Source organism: Tasmannia lanceolata, unplaced genomic scaffold (genome assembly GCF_043159265.1).
Source record: "Tasmannia lanceolata isolate RefF3 unplaced genomic scaffold, GAP_Taslan_0.1 ptg000019l, whole genome shotgun sequence".
NCBI lineage: Eukaryota > Viridiplantae > Streptophyta > Magnoliopsida > Canellales > Winteraceae > Tasmannia > Tasmannia lanceolata.
The window spans coordinates 7,646,855-7,669,027 of NW_027518696.1; the positions used below are offsets into that span (position 1 = coordinate 7,646,855).

The 22,173-nt window shown below is 38.2% G+C and overlaps 1 protein-coding gene across 4 annotated transcripts in view; it reads left to right on the plus strand.

Annotated features, from left to right (window-relative positions):
- LOC143852226 (uncharacterized) overlaps window positions 1-6,958 on the plus strand; it is a 33,498-nt gene extending 26,540 nt beyond the window's left edge. For 3 of the 4 annotated variants that reach the window (XM_077361615.1, XM_077361613.1, XM_077361616.1), the window contains 3 exons: window positions 2,227-2,844; window positions 2,955-3,182; window positions 6,318-6,958. In XM_077361615.1, the coding sequence (XP_077217730.1) occupies window positions 2,227-2,844; window positions 2,955-3,182; window positions 6,318-6,793 (1,322 nt within the window). In that variant the 3' untranslated portion in view covers window positions 6,794-6,958. The remainder of the gene's footprint in view (window positions 1-2,226; window positions 2,845-2,954; window positions 3,183-6,317) is intronic. The other variant, XM_077361614.1, reaches the window with a different exon arrangement.
- Window positions 6,959-22,173: the final 15,215 nt, after the last annotated feature.

The following is a 22,173-nucleotide window of genomic DNA, read 5'->3' on the forward strand; positions in this document are numbered from 1 at the left end:
ATTTTTTTCCTTTTTTGAGTCACGAGTTCTTCTCTGAAATATAGTAATCAAGGAAATATAGATCCTAGTATACACACATTGTAGGAAAGAAATAATCTGGTTTGGAGAAGATTTCCATCCAAGTTATGGTCCCCCGAAACTTGCACACTCTATAAAAAGAAGGCTTCTGATTTGTTGAATATTCGTGTCTAATCAGTTAAAATTAGTAACAGATTCTAAATGGGCTAGGAATTTTAAAGTTGATGTCTCTATGATAGGAACAAATGAATCTTTTGAATATTATTCTTTATTTTTCTCGTTAATAAAAACCGTATAAAATAATAGTAATAAATATAATAAAGTAGAAACAGCTGGAGGAGTAATTATCATAAGTCATAACTTTTTTCCGTAATTTCCGTAATTGTCATAACGTCGTAACTTCTGTTGGTAAATTTTTAGTAATTGTAATAACGTTTTAACTTCAATCGGTAATTTTTCATTTAAAACTATACACATTCAGCTATTCACTTTTTTTTTTCGTAATGATTACTTTTTTTCTTTTTTTTGCTTTGCTAGCGGCCTTTGCATGTGCGAGAATCTCTGCAAAAATGATGTTCACATGCCCGAGAAGTACAATAGTAGAAGTTTGCTAGCAAATTTCTTTTTAATATAACGCAACCAGCCAAGCTCGATAAGGCTCGCGAGCGGCTCGCGAGCCAAGCCGAGCCGAGCCGAGCCGAGCCTAGTTCGAGCCCGAGCCGAGCCTGAGCCTAACCTTTGACCTTAACGAGCCGAGCCTGGCCAAGCTCGGCTCGGCTCGGCTCGTTTACACCCCTAATCCTATCCAAGGTCGAGTTCTCTGTTATGTTCCTAGCTATCAAATCTTTCCTCAATGTTTCTACCCAAGTAACTTTTCCATATTTTTAAATAAAATAAATAATTTTCTAGCATTTCTTGAATTTTCATCTTTAATTTCCATTATTTGCATGTGTTTCCGTACGTTTGTGATTTTATAGAATTTTCACTGGAATATCCAATCGAAATCAAGATGTTTTGAATTTTCGACTGAAATAATGTAATATATGCACTTACGGTTTTGTTGGGTTCTTCTACGTGGATCATTTTCTTCCATTCTATCCTATCCAAGGTCAAGTTCTCTGTTATGTTCCTAGCTATCAAGTCTTTCCTCAATGTTTCTACCCAAGTAACTTTTCCCTATTTTTACATAAAATAAATAATTTTCTAGCATTTCTTGAAGTTTCATCTTTAATTTCTATTATTTGAACGTGTTTCCGTACATTTTGTGATTTTATAGAATTTTCACTGGAATTTCCAATTGAAATCAAGATGTTTCGAATTTTCGACTCGAGTCAGGACCTTTGCAAAGAAGTATAATGTCTGGTCCTTTTGGGAGCCTTTCACTTTATTTGCATTTGACAAGCAAAATGAAGAACCATACATACACTATTATACCCTATTTCCCTTGACTCTAGGCTAGGCTAGGTAGGTTGAAAATCTTTCTCCCTTCGCTTCCAGTGACTCAACATCTTCCCATATCGGTTGCTATACTTAGGCTTAGAGGGTGGTCCCCCATTCTCGTGTAAAAGCGATCAGAATTCGAACACGCCGCGTTTTACTAGGAAGGATCGAACCATGGGAACGAATCTATAGGGCTATCACCTTCTTTGGCCAGATCTAAATGATCGGACCAGACAGGGCTCGTAGTAAGAAGAATCTCCTTCTTCCGTCACTCACAGGATCTTAACGGGATTACGCGATCAAAATGGAACCCTTTGCAGTAGCCAGTGTCGAAATAATGTAATATATGCACTTACGGTTTTGGTTTTGGTATGCGCTTTGCTTTCGGTACATGTTTTGGTGAAGATGGAAACCGAAACCTTTTGGTCTTTTCATGTCTACAGAAAGTTAAAACTGTGATAAAATTACGGTTTTGGTTTTGGTATGCGCCTTTGCTTTCTGTACATGTTTTGGTGGAGATGGAAACAGAAACCTTTTGGTCTTTTCATGTCTACAGAAACTTAAAACTGTGATAAAATATGAAAATTATCGTGGATAAATTTGCCATGGGAAGTGCGTTCTAGGCTTCTAGCATCTATATATTAGGTTGAAAATTATCGTGGATAAATTTGCCACGGGAAATGTGGTCTAGCATGTATATATTATGAGTTTGTGCGTACATTTTTATTGTTGAAAGAGACTTATTTTTCTCTTATATTTATTTCTCAGGGTCTTCTGTATTTGGTACTGCCAGTACTCCAACATCTTTTGCGACAAGTACCCCAGTTTTTGGTGCTGCAAGCACGCCTGTTTTTGGATCTTCAAGGTCTTCTGTATCTGGTGCTGCCAGTACTCCAACATCTTTTGTGACAAGTACCCCAGTTTTTGGTGCTGCAAGCAAGCCTGTTTTTGGATCTTCAAGCGCTCCTACATTTATCATATTTCAACCATTACCACCAGCATTTGGAATTACCTTATATGACTCCACCACGCCTTTTGCTGGATCCAGCCTACCAGCATTTGGTGCTGTCAGTACTCCGACAACTTTTGCGACAGGTACCCCAGCTTTTGATACGGCAAGCACCTCGGCTTTCAGGTCTACAAGGCCACCAACATTTGGCAACACGGGATCGGCATTTGGGGCATCAAGTGCACCGGCATTTGGTTCCCTGGTTACAAACACATTTGGTGCTTCAAGTGCCCCTGTTTTTGGATCTTCAAGCACTCCTACATTTAGTACCTCAAGTGCCCCCGCATTTGGATCTTCTACAACTCCATCCTTTAGTGCTTCAAGTTCTGCATTTGGTACCGCTCCATCTCTTTCTGGTTCCCAGAGTACTCCCATTGGTGATCATGTTGTTATCCTTTCACTGAGAATAAAATTGAGAATATTCTTTGAAGATTTTCCGTCATTTTTTTATCTATTGTTCCTTTGCTTTATTTTCAACTATTTGCAGGGGCCCAAACAACACCACCAGCATTTGGTTGTAGCCCTACTTTTGGCCAAGCAGCTTTTGGGGCTCAACGAGGGGGAAGTAGAGTAGCAGCATACACCCCTACACCTGAGATGGGCAGCAGTGGTACAGAGCCTGCTGGAAAGCTGGAATCAATATCTGCCATGCCCACATACAAAGATAAAAGTCACGAGGAGTTGAGATGGGAGGATTATCAGCTGGGACTTAAAGGTATGTTTCCTGGAGCCAGATTATGTAGAACTTTTTTGTAATGTAAACTTTGTTTTTCTTTATTCCTTAATCATAAAGGTCTTTATTTTCTTGTGTTGTGGCGGTAGTTGCAGAGGTTCTATGTATGTTTTCAGTAATTAAAGTTATCAAGAACAAAAAAAACAGAATCCTTTTCCGTATTTTACTTTCCATATCCACCTAACACGGAGGGAGGTTTTCAATTAGGTTGAACAATGCATAAGGAATCAAATATGTTGCACAAATTTGCACTTTTAAAGCATGTGATGTGGGGACTTCGTATCCCTCCGACACATAATAGACATATCATTGAAACGGCAGTAAGAAATGATTCTATCTTGATGTGTATGTTGAATAAAATCGTGCCATATAAAGTCCTTCGAATTCAATCCGGACATATAACTTGAAAGAAACATCTCTTCATGAGAGAAGGGGTTCCCTATACAACCCACATTGTAAGATACAAACATCTCTTAATGAGAGAAGGGGTTCCTTATACAACCCACCTTGTAAAAGATACCTTAGCATCACTATTCGGTCGATGATGTCTCCATCACATTCATCTTGGAAATGGAGTATGTTATGGAGGTGAGATGAACACAAACTCAAAGGGCCGTTTAGATATGCGGATTTTAGAATCTTGGATTTCCTCAAAATCCTGTATGGGTGACAAGAGAAAGAGTCCGTCCATGTCTCTTCTCTTTAGAATGTTGGATTTTAAGTAAGAAATCCAGGTGTTAAAAATCTCTCCCCCATCCTGAGATTTCTAATACTTGGAAACATGGGATGATCTCCTACTCTCTTGCTGACAGAAAGAAGGGCGGGAAATAAAAAAACGACGACTGGTCTCCTCCTCTTGTCTCCCGTCTACGATTTTGAGGAAATCCATGATTCTAAAATCCGCATATCCAAACGGCCCCTAAAGAAGTAGACTCAACACTCCACAATGAGCATTATAATTGCAGTTGTGACGCAAGACGGTTACAGAAAGATCACTAGTCATGCAGTTTTGATACGACAAGGTGTAAGACCATTAGGGAAGCTGGAAACTCTAACATTTGTAACTAGTCCAGTTCCGGCCATTAGATTTTCACAAATTTTGGATTGGACTAAGAATGGTATGAAGATCTCCAAGTATCAGGTTAATCTGACCATGAGATTTTAGATTAGGGCAAGATTCACAGATTTGTAAAAAAAATCAGAAATTGAAGGTCCAGATCTGATTTCGGTTTTAGACCCCACGGTTGTATCAGTCTGAAATTTTTTATGGAACATCAATCAAAAAAAGAAAAGAAACCCTAAATGTACTAGGTGTTCGATGTTGTTAAACCACTATGCATAGCTATCTTGCTTATGTGATGGTTTCTATGTGTGTATTTGTACTTATCATCTTAAAATTCTATCATTTCATATTTTTCCACACGTTTCCGTGATTTTGCAAGATTTCCACCAGAATTTCCAACCGAAACTGAAACACTTTTGTAAGGATTCTATGGCTTCTGTCACTGTAATGCACTCCTAGCGACCTGGTCTATTTCTCTATTTCTGCATTATAATAAAGAGGTTGCAAAATTTTCTCTGCTTAGTGGCTGCTGTGTTTAATTTGAAAGAAGAGGAGGAATAGGAATTTCAGGAATAAAACAGAGTATTGCAAGCGTTAACAAAGAGATGAAAATTCAGAGGCCCGTGTCCACCCAAAGGAAAAAGGTTCTAGATAGAAGCAGGGGGAGAGGAAGGTTGAAGTGAATTTGGGTGGTGGTGGTGTGGTGCTGGGGGGGGGGGGGGGGGGGGGGGAAGAAGGTTGAAGTGATTGAAAGACGAAATTCCCTCTAAGAGTGACCCTAAAACTAGTGTTTGATGGATGTTCTCCTTGATATTTGAAGTCACTTAGTTTAATCAAAATTTAGGAATTCTAGGAAGTATGGCTTTGATAGCATAAGAATACCTGGGAACCCAAGATCAGGGTTCACAACTGAACCGTGTTTGATGGATGTTCTCCTTGATATTTGAAGTCACTTAGTTTAATCAAAATTTAGGAATTCTCGGAAGTATGGCTTTGATAGCATAAGAATACCTGGGAACCCAAGATAAGGGTTCACAACTGAACCGGGTGTTTAGTCGCTTTTAAGATTGAACCATTTAACCATATATAACTTCTACCCCATACCAATATAAACTTTCTCCCTAGTCTTCTGTAATATCTACAAGACTGCCTCGTAATCTAGTGTACCATTTTAATTTGAAAATTACTCTTTATGAATTTGAAGAGGGCGAGCCTTTTTTGCAACTATAAGGTTGCTCCATTGTGGCCTGGTGGTCACGGGTTTGAGTCATGGAAACAGCCTCTCTGCAAAGCAGGGGTAAGGCTGCGTACATCTAACCCTCCCCAGACCCCGCAAAGGCCAGACCCCGCAATGGCGGGAGCCTCGTACACCGGGCCGCCCTTGTTTTTACTCTCTATGAATTTTCCATTGGAACTGTGATCTTTCATCAATATACTATGTGCATACTTTCTGTTTTAAGTGGCTTATCTTTTCTGATCTTTTTTTTTTTGTTTATTTTGTTTTTTGAAACATGGTAGCCAATTTTATTAAGAAATAGGACCGAGATGGTCAAAATACAACCAAAAGAAAGAGAATACAACTATGGAACATAAAGAACAAGAAAATAGTCACGGTGGAAGTGAATAAAAAAAAGCTACAGATTCCTTGGAAACACCATCGCTAGCTAACTTATCAGCCACCTGATTCACAGAACGCCGAACATGAAAAACTCAACCTCCAAGGACCTCATCCAATCAAATATTTCATCAAACAATCTATCAAATCTCCAAGGGGCTTATGAGATCCTTTTAACCATCGGATAACATTAAACGGGTCTCCTTCTACCATTACTTTTATAATGTGATTTCTCATGACAAACTCTAAACCTTGATATGCTGCAAGCACCTCAGCCTCTGAGGCATCCGCCGTTCCAATAGGCCCCGCATAAGCCCACAGAACCTCACCAAATTCATCCCTGAGAACTCCTTTTGGTTTATTTTGTTCTTTGTTTTATTTCTCTGGTTTGCTTTCCTCTTTCCTTGAATATCATCTGACTAAGATATCTTTTTCTCAGGGTCTTCTGTATTTTGGCAGAAGCCAGCCTCTGGAGACTTTGGTTCAAATCCTGGTCAAACCAGTCCATTTGGTAGCACATTTGTACAGACACAACCAGCATTTGGAAGTTGCTTATTCGGCTCCACCATGCCTTTTGGTGCATCCAGCCAACAAGCGTTTGGTGCTGCAAGTACTCCAGCATATGGTGCGACAAGTACCCGACGTTCAGGTCTAGGACGACAACAACGTTTGGGACGACGGGATCGGAATTTGGGGCATCAAGTACACCGACATTTAGTTCTCCGGGTACAAACACCTTTGATGCTTCAAGTGCCCCTATTTTTTGGAGCTTCAAGCTCCCTGAGCACTCCTGCATTTGTTGCCTTGAGTACCCCTGCATTTGGATTTTCTACTGCCCTATCCTTTGGTGCTTCAAATGCCCTGCCTTCTAGTTTTGTCTCCACTCCTTTTTGGCCAATCAATTTCTGCATTTAGTAGCACGCTGTTCAGAAACACTCCATCTCCTTTTGGTGCCCAGAGTTTTGTCTTTGGTGAGCATGATGTTTTCCCTGCTTTCATATACTTAATTCAGGGATTCTTAATATGACATTCTGTACATAATAAAATTTATGATAAAACCCAAGGAGATTTTTTTTTTGACCTCATGCTCGGTTGCTTCATCTTCAACTTTTTGGAAGGGCCAAACAACACCACGAACATTTGGTGGTAGTCCTGGTTTTGGCCATCAGCCTTTGGGGGTCAACAAGATGGAAGTAGAGTTGCGACATACACCTCAACCACTGAGGTGGATGGCACCAGTGGTACGCTGCCTTTTGGAAAGATGGAATCAATTCCTACATTCCCATGTGCACACCTAAAGCCTCGAGGAGTTAAGATGGGAGGATTATTGATGGGATGATAAAGGTATGTTTCCTGGAGCCAGATAATTTAGAACTTTTTCTTTTCTTTTCTTTTTTCCGGACAAAGGAAACATTGTTTTCTTTTATCCTTCATCATATAAGTCTTAATTTTATTATATTGTAGATGTAGCGGTGGAGTTGTTAGGTTTGTTTTCAGTAATTAAGGTTTTCAAGAGCAAAAGGCATGATCCTTTTGGTGGCCATATGATACTCTCCATACCCGTAGATGAACCCAACTAGTGTCAGGATTAGACTTAGTCAATTTGAACCGGGTAGATCCATTCACTTTCGTCATGAAAATTTTGTAAAGGATTCATTAGCCGACCCCAACTAGTTTGGGACAAAGGCTTAGTTGAGTTGAGTTGAGTATTATACTTTTCACACCCACCTTACACAGAGGGGAGGGTTTCAATCAGGTTCAATAATACAAAAGGAATCACAAATATGTTGCACAAAGTGTCCACTGCCAAAGATATGCTGTGGGGACTTCCTAAGCTCCGACAACTAACATAATTGTCTTTGTGACTGCCCTAAGAGATGATTCTATCTTGATGTGCAAGTTGAGTCAAACGTTGTCTTTTAAAGTCCTTCCAATTCAATTAAGATGTTATTTTAAATAAACATCTTAATGAGATAGGGGGTCCCATTAATCTTGGAAATGGAGTATGTTTAGGAGGTGACACATAATCTAACGGAAAGGAGGCATAACACTCCACATTGAACATTATAACTTCAGTGGTGCCGCCAATGTCTTTAATTATATACATCAAAGCTTCTTATGACCAAGGTTTTAAATTTCCACCGGAACGTCGTGAAACCCCTAAAATGTTTCGGTTTTCATCCCCACCAAAACCGAAACCTAAACAACCGAAATGCATAATTAAAAAAAAGTAATAGTGATATATTTTGTTAGTATGTATATATATATATATATATATATATATATATATATATATATATATATAGAGGAAAGTGTTTCTAGTCCGGCCGACTAGAGATCATTCTCTAGTCCGCCACCCAAAAACACATGGGTCCCACATATTTGGGTGATGCAAAGCATTCATTTGATGGGCCCTGACATATCCACAAGAAATTAGCTTTATAGGATCATCCCAACCCTATGATTTGTGGAGCTTAAAATGGACGGCTATAAACCGCCACAAATCTGTCCATTTTTTAACTCCACAAATCGAAGGGTTAAGAAGATCCTATGAAGTTGAATTTTTGTGGACATCCTATCTATGATGAGGCCTATCAAATGAATGCTTTAGATCACCACAAAATATGTGGGACCATGTGTTTTTGGGTGGCGGACTAGAGAATGATCTCTAGTCGGCCGGACTAGAAACACTTCTCATATATATATTCAAATGAATTGCATCTTTAAAAAAAACTATTTATATGAATTACATTTGAAATTTGGTATGTGCTAAATTATCAAACATGTGCGACAGTGCATGCCACTATGTGTTTGTTGTTTTTATACCATTATGGTTGGTTGACTTGCTTATGTGATAGTTTCTAACTGCGTATTTGTGCTTATTTTACCATTTGCTGAAGTTTTTTTTTTTTTTTTTTCTTGAAATAGCGCCATTTGCTGAAGTTTTGATCTTTGAATTTTATCATTTGCATATGTTTCTTTAGTTTTACAGGATTTCCACCGAAATTTCTAACCGAAACCGAAACGTTTATATTTCTGTAGCAATCGAAACCGAAAGTGAAACTGAAATTTAAAACCTTGCTTGTGGTAATTTAGCTTACCGAAATGCATACTGAAATCAAAACATTAAAGTGCGTTAGTAGTCTACTCTGTAAGTATGCGTCACATTGTTATATTTATATGAATTGCATGTGAAATGTAGTGTAAACATTATGTCTGATACTTATATGAATTACATGTGAAATATAATATGTATTGAATAATCGAACATGAGTGGCTATCTTGCTTATCTGATGGTTTTTAAAGTGTGTATTTTTACGAATTCTACCTTTTCCTAAAGTTTTATCTTAAAATTTTATCATTTGCACATGTTTCCATATGTTTCCATGATTTTACAAGATATCCACAAAAATTTCTAACTGAAACTGAAACATTTCCGTTTCCATGATGACCGAAACCGAAAATTTAATTCCTTGGTCATGCTAGGGGTGCTGAATGAGTGGTGTTAGACTAGGATATAATATAGGGTAGAAGTGTGATTTAAGAGTAATATGTAAAGTACTATGGAGTTCTTGTAGTCCATTTTAGAGATCTGCAGTGAATTCTAAGAAGTTTGGCTTCGGTAACATAAGAATTCATGAATCCTATGACATCAAAATAATGGATCACAACCACGTGTTTATTCACTTTTCAGATTGAACCATTCAACCATATATAACTGCATTCTACCATCATACCAATTTAAAATTGTCCTTATTTTTCTTTAATATCTACAATACTGCTTCATAATCTAGTGTACCCATGTGCATCAAAAAATTGAAAATTACTCTATAAATTTGCCACTGGAACCTGTGGTCTTGCATCAATATACTATGATTTTGCATATTTCCTTTTTGTTTAAAGAGGCTTATTTTATCTAAACTTTTTTGTTTATTTTTTTCTGTGTTATAATGCTCTTGTTTGCATCAAGGCCATTTTTTCCCCCTATTACTTGCTTTTCCTCTTTCTTGTATACCGTCTTACAGAGAATTCTTTTTTCTCAGGGTTGTATGTATTTGGGCAGAACCCAGCCTTTGGAGGTTTTGGTTCAACTCGTGGTCAAACCAGTCCATTTTGTAGCACATCTCTGCAGACAAGACCAGCATTCAGAAGTAGTTTAGTTGGCTCCATCACGCCTTTTATTAGGCCCAGCCAACATCATTTGGTGCAGCAAGTACTCAAGCATATGATGCAACGAGTACCCTTCATTCAGGTCTATGACAACACCAATGTTTGGCTTCACTACTTTTGGCTAATCATTTTTCTGCATTTAGTAGCACGCCGTTTGGAACCACTCCACATTCTTTTGGCGCTCAGTTTTCGTTTTTGGTGAGCGTTCAGGGGAAACAGAATCTTATATTAAGAATCCCTGGGGATTCATAATATAACATTCTGTTTCAATAAAATTTAAGAGAAAATTTTTGGAGAGAAATTAAGAATCCCCCTGTAATTTTCTTATCTCTGGGGATAAATTAGTAACCTTTCAAAAATAAAAAAAAAATCTTTGGAGAGAAACATATATTGACTGGGATTTGCTAGGCAGTTTCATGGAAAGCCATTTTGCAGCTCACTTTCGTAGGAGAGAACAGCCACACAGCTGTGTTTTATTCATTTAATTCATCTCAGGTGGCCGTTCTCTCCTGCAAAATTTGACCACGAAATGGCTTTCTGTGAAATTGCCCAGGAAATCTCATATTGACTAATTGAATTTATACTTAACAAATGGCTGAATTTATGCTGTGTGAATCAAGTACGAAAGCAAATAATTGAATGCGACGTATCTTAGGCCCGTATACGTGTGCGATACCAGATAGAAAATGCATATTTATTTTTATGATATGAGTCTAATTTGTATATTAAGAATCAAGCAAATATATTAATTTCTGACCTCCAAAATAAGTAATAATTAAGAAAGAGTGATGAGTACTAGGGAAGAAGTATCATTCAAAAAAAAAAAAGGTACTAGGGAAGAAGTTTATTTGATTTCCTACAGGTATGATAATGAAGATGTTTAACACAGTATTTGTTGTTAACTCATTGATGCCGATATTAGGCCAATAAGTGTCATATTTGCCCATTAGGATTTATATTTCCATGTTATTTAAATTTATTTTCATGTTATTTAGATTCTAGGATATTTATTTTCATGTTTTTAGTTGTTAGGACTTTTATTTTCCATGGAATTTTAGTTCCATCCCATTGTCAATATATAGGCCTAATTGTATTAGGAATTCTTAACTTTGATGATTGTTGAATTGAATTGAAATTTCTCCTTTCTATAAATTTTTTCTTCTCCTCTCTTCCCCGGTTCTTCTCTTCTTCTCTACCAGATTTCTTCTATTCTCTTTTTCCCCTATTCGTCTTATCTTCTATTATTTTTCTTCTCTTCTCATCTTGTGCTATTCTTCTCTCTATTCTCTTCTTCTTCTCCTTTTCTCTCCTTTCTTCCATTTCTCTTCCCGGTCCTACATCAAATTTGGTATCAAAGCAAAAGATCCAAGTCTACGCAAATTGGCCTCCGAAGATCGAGTTGCGAATCACCCATAAATTAAAGTTCGATCATATCTTCAAAACCTAACAGCCCTCTTACCCTAACCCTATTACCCTAGTACCTTGACGCGAACCCCACCAGGAATTGCCTTTTTTTATCAGCCACCACAAACCCACCATAACCGGCCCTAAAATTCAGCCCTTTTAGCACTTGAAATATCTTGTTTTCTTGCCGATTTAGATACCATCCGAAACCCATATTGTCAGCCCCGAAATTGCAGATTTTTGCACTTGCCTTTCTCTACCAAACCACCCTTTACCCTTGCCTTTAACAACCCTTCCTCACGTGCAAGTTGTCCATTGTGAAACCCATTCTTGTTGCGTGTTCTTACCCAAGCCTCTAAACCCATCTTCTCAGCCTTTTGTTTCGGGAAAAAAAAATATAGCAGACATCAACCTATTTAACATCCCCCTATTTGAGCCCTACCATAATCCATAATTCCAGCATTCTTTCTAGCTCGGCTAATTTGTGTAGTCACGGAGTAACCGAAGTAACCCCATAAAATCTTACCTTTTCTACATATCAGAGTGAAAAAGAAACTTTCCTTACCCTAGTCTTGCACGTATATGTTGCTAAAGGTTACATGCCAACTTTGTCTTTAAAAAAAGTAGCTAAAAGAGGAGGCAAAGGAAACATGTCTCTTTCACTTTGCAGCTGGTGACATGACAAATAGAAAAGGGGGCAGCAGTTATTTGTTTCCTAAGTTATACAATAACTTTGGTAAGAGTCACTTTTAAGAAGAAGAGTTACTTTATTTATTTTTGGCTAGTGTTAGGGAAAGTTACACAGGGTCGGTGACTTACAACTTGAGTTGAAAATAAGAGGTAAAATCTACCCCTATTCTCCTTAGCACACCCCCCTTCATATTACTTATGTTGCTTTAAAGCCATTAATTTCAACCCCCCTATTTTCCCTTAGGACTCAAGGTGGCAATTGGGTCGTGCTGGCCCCCGGCACGCCCGGCACGTTTGCTACAGTGACGTGGGCTGTGCTGGCACGGCACGAAGGCGTGGGCTGTGCCGGGCTAGGCTTGGCGGCCCACCGGCATGAATTGGCACAGCCTGCCTGCCACGGCCCACTGGCAATTTTGCCTTTGTTTTTTTGTGTTTTCTCAAAAATACCCCTTAAAGTTAGAAGAAACGGCAAGTGAGGGAGTAATTTCGGAAATTTTATTGTGTAATTTCTTGTGTTCCAAAAATACCCTTCCCAACAATTATATTTGGGGGGTACTTTAAGGATTACATATGTTTTTACCAAAATAACCCCCCCAACAACTATATTTGGGGGGTACATTAGTGATTTTACTTGTTTTTACCCAAATAACCCCCCAACAACTATATTTGGAGGTACTTTAGGGATTACACATGTTTTTACCAAAATAACCCCCCCCAACAACTATATTTTAGGGGTATTTTGGTTACTCATTATATTACAAGTCTTATAAATATCCCTCCCCCTCCCTTCATTTCTCACCCTCAATTACTCTCTTATTGCTCTTTCTTTCATATTACTCTCTCTAATCTTCTCTCTTATTACATCAAATTCTCTAATCATTCTCTCTTGTTACTCTTTCTAATCATTCTCTCTTGTTACTCTTTCTCATCATTCAAGAATGCGCTTAACAACTCCGTGGGTGATTCAAGCAAAGTTGAGGTATTTAGAATTTATTTTTTAAAATTTACTTATAGCTCATCTTTGTAATTTTTTTAAAATGTCCGGTTCAAATGACCACTATTTTCAACCAAATGAAATCATGGGAAATGATGAATTACTAGAGGCTTGTGTAGAACCTTGGAATGATGATGTATATACTCCAGAATCCGAATATCCAATTGCTCCTGAACTTACCGAAGTACCTTGTAGTACTAGTGGGAGTCAAGCTCTTAGTACTAAAACGTCTAGAGGTAGGAGTTCACAAGTATGGAAGTTCTTTACCATTGAAAAAAAGAAGGATTCTAAGGGTGTTTTAGAAGATAGGGCTATTTGTAAATTATGTGAAAAAAGATTTTAGTTGTAAGAGCAAAGGTGGAACAGGACACTTGGCAAGGCATTCTGCTGTTTGTAGTGCAAAGCATGGGTCATTAGACCCTAAACAAACTCAATTAAGCCTCACTTCTAGTTCATTAGGAACTTTTTCTTATTCTCAAGATAGGAATATGAGAGAACTAGCATCATACATCATACAAGATGAATAACCATTTATTATGGCCGAAAGTAAAAGATTTGAAAAATATATTCAAAAAGTTCTAAATCCTGCTTTTAAAAAAGTGACTTGAAATACTATAAAATCAAATTCCTTTAAATTATTTATTGAAAGCAAAGAACAATTGATTTCAAGTTTTGAAAATTTTAATGGAAAAATTGCACTTTCTTCTGATATTTGGACTAGTAAACAAAATGAAGGCTATATTTGTGTAACATGATATTATATTAATTCGAACTAGATGTTAGAAAAAAGAATACTTAGTTTTTACTCAATTAGAATCCCCGCATAATGGTCATTCTATATCAAAATCTATATTATCTACTGTTCACGATTTTAAAATTCAAAATAATTTTTTTTCTATTAGCTTCGATAATGCTAGTAATAATACTGCATCAGTAGGTTATTAAAACCTCAATTGAAACCTATTTTAGATGGAAAACTATTTTATATTAGATGTGCATGCCATATTTTAAATTTAACTGTACAAAATGGTTTATCGGAAATTGCACCACAGATAGAGATTATTAAGAATTGTCTTTAATTTATTCAGTCTTTAGGGCATAGAAGACGCATAGAAGACGAGAATTTAAAGGTTTATGTAAAAATTTTGAAAAAAACTACAAAAAATCCCCATAGATATTAAAACTAGATAGAATTCAACTTATAAAATGTTAAAAGCATCATTTGAGTTCAAAACTATAATTACAACATTTTGCCAAGAACATATGCCTCCACCTTGCAATCATACTATATCTCTAAAATATTGGAACAATTGTGAAATTATTGCAGATTTATTAGAAGTATTTTTAAATGTAACTAATCTTCTTTCCGGTGTTTACTATTCAACTTCACAATTAATTTTGGTTCAAATATATAAAATTACTATTTGTTTTAAAAACAATAGATCGAGATTGGGAAATGGAAGTTTACTTCATAGAATGGAGGATAAATTTAGAAAATATTTTTTAGAAATTCCTCCTCTATATTTTTTAAGTACATTAATAGACCCAATGATCAAGTTACAAGGTTTAGAGGTCATTTTAGATGCATGCAATGAAAACGCAGGTATTGGATCTGGGCATAGTATATATGAGATTACAAATTTATTACATTCTATGTATGCATTGTATGAGACAGAACATGGACATAGAAGATCGAGTTCTTCACAAAACTACCAACCTAGGAATAACCCACTTTGGTTACTAATAAATCAAAAAAGACCTAGAAATAGTGCTAGTATATTTTCTGATGAGTTTATCATTATATCTGGGAAATGATTATTCAAGCTACCCTAATCCTGATGAATCGGAGACTTTTGATGTTTTGACATGGTGGAAAGAACATGAAAAAAGTTATCTAGTACTATCCGCCATGGCACGTGATCTACTAACCCCCCGGTGTCCACAGTAGCATCGGAGTCTGCTTTTAGTGCAGATAACAGGGTCTTAGATGACACACGGAGCAGAATGTCACAAAAAACAGTAGAGGTATGCGTGTGCCTCAAGGACTGGTTGGATGCAGATGATAGAGCACAAGACAGAAGAGTAGATAACTCAACCGACTCACCTGAAGAAATATGAAGATTCGAATTTTTAAGTCGTTAATTTCTACTTGTACTTCACAATGTATTTGTACTTCATTTTTTTTTCTTGTATGTTGGTGGGTTAGAGGCAAGGTTCTATGTCGTCCTCTAATAATTTTCTATATTAATAAAATTTTAAGGTGCCGCCCGGGTTCCTGGATAAATATTCCGGGCACAATCGATCTTTGTTTTCAAATTACTTGCAATTTGACTTGCAAAATTTTCATAAATGACTTGCAAAATTTTCCAATTTTTTCCAACCTGGGCACAATCGATCATTTTTTTTTCTTGTATGTTAGTGGGTTAGAGGCAAGGTTCTATGTCCTCCTCTAATAATTTTCTATATTAATAAAATTTTAAGGTGCCGCCCTGGTTCCTGGATAAATATTCCGGGCACAATCGATCTTTGTTTTCAAATTACTTGCAATTTGACTTGCAAAATTTTCATAAATGACTTGCAAAATTTTCCAATTTTTTCCAACAAGTGCATTCTCGGAATTCCGAGAATGGACTTGTTTGAAAAAAAATAACTGTTACGTGCCGGCACGCTAAGGCACGCCACGAGTGGGCCGCGAGTCGTGCCGTGCCTAACCCCCACCCTTTGGCGTGCTGGCACGGGACTGCCTGTGACCAAATTGTGCTGTGCCGACACGAGCCACGCTGGGCTGAGAATTTTCGTGCCGTGCCGGCACGGCACGGCACGGCCCGTTTGCCACCTTGACTTAGGACAACCTCCTTATAAAATAGTATTTATCTTATCTACCCCTATTTTCACCCCCTCTTTTACTTGAGGCACCCCCCACAAAAAAAATTAGAAAAAAAAAATAAAGAGAAAAGAGAAAAAATCTTTTCTTTTCTCTCTCTCTCCTCTTTCCATCTCATTTTCTCTCTCTTCAATTGGGCCAATTCTGCTCAAAATTGGGTTTCGCCATCAACACGAAAATTGTTCGTGTCAACTTTTAAAGTCTATCCAGCATTTTTTTTGTAGCCAGCAGTGAGTGCAAGCACTACAACGACCAACTTCCATCGTTCGTTTGTTTTGGTCCAACCACTAATCCGAGTCATCCGGGAGTCCGATCTGAGATCCGTAAAATGCAGTATCTTCCATTCAACATGACAGACAAATCAGACGGTTGATTTCAGTTTTCGACACCGATCCATATGGCTCTACCATTTGTTCCATATTTCTATGGTTATGATGAACACCACTATCCCTATAGAGATGTCGATGATGCGTTTCTACAATGGATCGAGGCACTTGATGCATATCATCAGTACTGTGGTTATAATCATGAAATAACCATTTGTTGTGTCAAGGATTCAGTTTGCAGAGACGCCAAGTCAAAATGACAATTCTTCGTGCTAAAGCGCAATGACTTAGGCAGGCCATGATTCAATCTATGGGAAGAAGTTCGTTATGAATTTATGAAAATTTATGGATATCATTATCAGCAGAGATTGAAACGTGAGCGAGCAGTGTATGCACAAAGATTGATGCGTGAAGAAACCGCTCGACGAGAAGAAGCTGTTCGACTTGCACAAGAAGCTGAATTTTAGGCGATCTTCGAAAGAATAGTGTGTGACTTGGATGAGAGGAAATTGGTACGCGAACGTGAAGCCACAATCCGCCGCGAACATGAACCCTTCGCTCGCCTTGAACGAAACGTCGCAGCCCGTCGTGCACGAGAGGCTGAAATTGCAGCAACAAAGGAATTTGCTAACACTATTGACAAGCCAAACACAGATGATGCTATTGGTCCGACAGATTATATTGTGGATGAGATCATTATAGAGGCTAAGGCCATGATTATTTCAGATACTGAGTCAGAGATGTCCGATAAAGAGCCAGAGGGTCCAGTGATTGCTGAGGTCGACGTCGACGAGCATGACGATTCAGAGATTTCCACAGCACCACTTGCTGAGCATCTAGAGAGACAGCTTGACACTTTCATAGTCGAGACAGTTATTGTGGTAGAGCCATGTGAGGGTGTTCCATTGACAGAGTTGACTAAGCACCGTCATGATTCAGCGGCGAGTGCATTGCCTGATGAGCCATTACTTGAGACGGATGTTCGAGAGCATATTGTTGAGGATTGCACTATCTTTGAGCCGGTTGAGCAGATTGTCGAGATATATGCTGAGTCAGAGGAGCTTGTTACGCACATTGATCAAGAGGATTGCCCGCCTGATATCACTATGCAAGATACGATTATAGCAGATGACTTTGTTGTTGATTCCATTGCGCTAGATATGATACCAGTGGATGATGACCTTATTGAGGCTGGTCATGTATGGGTACTGCCTATAGTTGTTATGCTGATCCCACCGATCCAGGAGGAGTACGTTGCCATTTTCTCAAGATCATTACTTATCAGGAGAGGTTCGTTTATTTATGATTCTACATGGGCGATTTCTTCCCTCGCACTCCATCGGCTTTTCAGACGCTTCTCACTGTTATCATGCATTATACATGAGAGAGTTTAATGTGTTACTACTGCTATTACTCGAGTTGCTCATCTACATATTTGATACAGGTGGACTAGAACTCGAGGGCGAGCTCTTTTCAAGCAAGGGGGAATGATGCAAATATTAGGCCAACAAGTGGCATATTTGCCCATTAGGATTTATATTTCTATGTTATTTAGTTTATGAATTTATTTTCATCTTATTTTGATTCTAGGATATTTATTTCCATGTTTTTAGTTGTTAGAACTTTTATTTTTCATGGAATTTTATTTCTATCCCATTGCCTATATAGGCCTAATTGGATTAGGGATTCTTAACTTTGATGATTATTGAATTGAATTGATATTTCTCCCCTCTATAGATTTCTTCTTCTCCTCTCTTCCCCGGTTCTTCTCTTCTTCTCCATAAATTCCTCTATTTTTCTCTTCTCTTCTCTTCTTCTCTTCCAGATTTCTTCTTCTATTCTCTTCTTCCCCTATTCATCTTCTCTTCTTTTCTTTTCTTCCCCTTTTCTTCTCTCTCTTTTCTTCTCTTCTTCTTCTCCTTTTCTCACAGTTCTTCTATTTCTCTTTCTTGTCCTACATCACTCATTTTCATTTACTTCTTTCTAAAGGAGCCACTGAGGCAAAGTTTGCAAATATACTGGGATCTATAAACTTTCCTGAAAGGATAAGTACTTTCTGGTTTAAACAGTTCGAGTAAATATCTGCATGCCTCCATAATACATTATATACCTGCCACAACATTCCAAGTAAATTATGGCTTGATTTGCTACCACCTACTGTCATGAAGAACAATTTCCCACTCTCATCTCTTAAGATTTGACAATTTGTTGTGTGCCTTTCCCTGATTTGTGTACAACATTTACACTCACTGTTAGGAATTAACAACGCAGCATAATAACAATGCAAAAGATAAACGAAAAAACACACAAATAGAACATAGAGATTTACGTGGTTGACCCAACCAGTTTGGTATGGGCTACGTCCACGACAGAGCGACAAGCCAACGATTCCACTATTCTGAAGAAGAGATTACAAAAACCCTCACAACTCTCTAAGGCGGCTCCTGATATCACACCCTTTTATATGGCGTTCTCAGACGCGTAACAATAAAGGAAAAAACCCTAATTCATGAAAGTACAAAACTACCCCCAGTATAAAAAATACCTTAAAAAATTCTGGTCGGGGGCGCCAACCTTCAGGGATTTAAAAGGGACCATCGCAGTCGGGGAAAAGTGTACAGTACTTTCCAGATTAGATTGAGATCAGGCTTCACTAATAACACTCATCCCAGCCCAAAAACCTCTAAACTCAGTGACCATTTCCCTTGATATACCCCGCCCCCTCAGCTAAAATTACTGCATCATTAAGCTGCCACTTAGATGATATCTTCTGACCACAGCATTTTGAGTAACAATGAGTTTGACTTCCAAACTTAAATAGAGTGTGCAGGGCACTAACATTCTCAAGGGGTAGTCTTTCATTATTTACTGTCAAAATCATTCATTTGTTTATGAGAGGGCATTACTTTGTTAGTTCTCTCCCTAATCAAGTGATGATTCATCGACACTGGAGACATCTTGAAGAATGGATACCATGAGAATGTTGCTCATGTTCAAGATTTTTCATTTCCTTTTTGATCGTAAAGGGCCCCTTCCTCCATTTATTTGGCTTCTCAAGTTACTTTGATCCACCATGGAAAGAATTCCCACAACTGAAAGCCTAGAACGTTTTCCTTTGCTAGACTTAGTCTTGTCTTATCGATTTACAATGGTCTTCATCACAAAGAGGGCACTAAGGAAGCCTTTCTTGTTCACAACAAGGTATATAGTGTTTGATAAAATACAGAGAGACTTCTTTCGGCCTAGGATCATCGAAGGGTAGGGGTGCAACTCGGGTCGGGTTGGGTCTGGTTGAGGCCAACCCGAACCAAACCCGAGGAGCCATTTCCTCAACCCGAACCCAACCCGACCCGAGGAACCATTTCCTCAACCCGAACCCGACCCGACCCGATTTTCAAATCGGGTCGGGTCGGGTCGGGTGACCCCAAAATTAAACACATTAAACCACCAAAAATAAAAAAGTTGGAAGGGTGATTTCACTCCCTAAACAAATAAATCCCCCCACCCCCACCAATTTCTGTGATAATGGCTCACTACTCCAGGATAAATTTACCCTCCTTTAGGCTTTAAGCATTTAACGTTTCCATTTGCCTTGAAAACTTAATGAGTAAGTAACGTGAAAGGGGGGGATTTTATGCATCAGAGGGGGGTAATATCATTCCTTTTTACTTTTTTGACTTTTAGCATTTTAGGTAATATTAAAAGTAAAATAGAAAATCAAAATTTTTTAGAGGGAAAATCTTTCATTTTTAGTATATTTTATTATTTTAAAAATGCAAATCGTGTTGCCGGGTCAGGTCGGGTTCCCGACACCCCAACCCGAACCCAACCTGGATTTCATAAAACCCAACCCGACCTAGCAAAAAATTGGGTTCAACCTGACCCAAGCTGCACCCCTATCGAAGGGGAGGGCTAGAAGAAAGTCAGCATGGGTATTAAATAAGTATAATTTTATTGGAATTTCAGCTTCTTTTAGGGCTATGATATCTGCACACAACCCACCGCCCCCGCCCCCCCCCCCCCCCCCCCCCCCCCCCCCTCTAATAACATGAACAGAGCCTATCATAAAGGCAAAACCACTACGTAAATAATTACTTTTACCAAAAAGTTGGCGATGCCTCTCAATTGAAACCAGGAGTGTTTTCACTTACCCTTCTCAATTTGACATGAAGGAGGATGCCACTTATATGATGAGTGGGCGTACAAACACATACTCATCATCCCATCCTTGATATTTGATCCAACGGCAGCTCACTTTTTTGAGAAGCTGTTGTTGAATCAAATAGCAAGGGTGGTACTTCCTTTACTTGCACGTCAATTCATCATATAATTTCTCGTTAATTCATACCTTAATTATCAATAGGACGCATACCTTAATTAGGGACCCCAGCAATCTCCCGCTCCACACGGAAGCAACATGGAATATCTTGTCCCTTCATCTGCCGGCCACTACGAGATCTTCTTTAAAGGAATTTCACCATCCTCAAAGGTACGCAAGAGTAACCGAGATCTTTCTACAGTGATTTTATTCATCTTCGAGGGTACACCAGGGTTACCACGCCCCGGATTTGACACCACTTATTGAGACCCAGGTAGAACTTGTTGGAGCAAGCGAAATCAATAGATCTAACTAAAAAATAGTGCAAAATAAAAATGAAATATACTGACTTGAATAGAGGATGATAAGAAATCTGGATTGCTATACTGTCGTACGTAACACCCACCTTGAAGTGTTATTCGGCCCAATTTCGGTGCAAGGATCACATGGCCAAACCACCTCCAGAAATAACAGGAGAATAGATTGTTCTAATGCACCGCTTAACAATCTGATCAGGCAAGCTCTCTATAGAATTGGAAACTTTCTATTATTTTGAGGCTCTAGAATAGTCTTTTTTTCGTCTCTTTGGGTGCTAGAACGAGGGTTCTATTTACAGAGTTCAAATAGCAACCCAAAGGTCTCATTGGAAAACCAAGGGACTCATTGAAGAGACACACTCATTCAATGTGACTATTCATGGAATCATAGAATTCCAAGAGTCATGCATCAGCCTCCACATACATTGAAACTTCTAAATTTTAATTTTCAATGAATGTAAAAATCCACCCTGATAAGAGCTCCATAAATTAGAAAATCAAGAAGTTAGATACTCAATCTTCAATTTTAGCCTAAAAACCAACAGAACTCACCTTTAAAAGCTAGCTGTTAAGGGGACGGTACCCAAGCCGTTATAAGCCCATCCACATCTTCTTACTTTCTTGATGTGGGATCTTTGCTTTTGCGTAGAACTCCCAACAAGTTCCAAACTTCCAACCTCAATTAGAACGATTACCCAGAAAGCTACTTTCACCATCAAAGATAAAAGGCATTTTATTTGTTTGGCTCTGTTTCTTGAGACAGAGGGAGAGAGAGAGATCTTTTAGCGAAGGATATAGCTCAACTCAACTCAATAAAGCCTTTGTCCCAAACTAGTTGGGTACCAAAGGATATAAAGGGTATAAAGAAGAAAAATATTAGAAGTTAATAGCAAGGGGCTCTTTTAGTAATTAGATCTTCTTCTTTTTTGTGGGTATTCTGATATGTGGGTGCGTATCTCGATAGGATATTAAAATGTGCGTGCTTATCCGGTAGGGAGGGATGGAGATAGAGTTTGTTAGGTTTCTTGTGATAAAGACAAGATGCAGTGGACTTGTTCATGTATGAGTGTAGGGTTATTGATTTCAGTTAGAAAAAGACATTAGGAGAAGTTCCGTAGGAATGGAACTGGCTGATTTTTAATGTATTTTTAAGAAAGTTATTGATGGAAAATGGCATGCAGATTTTCTTCCA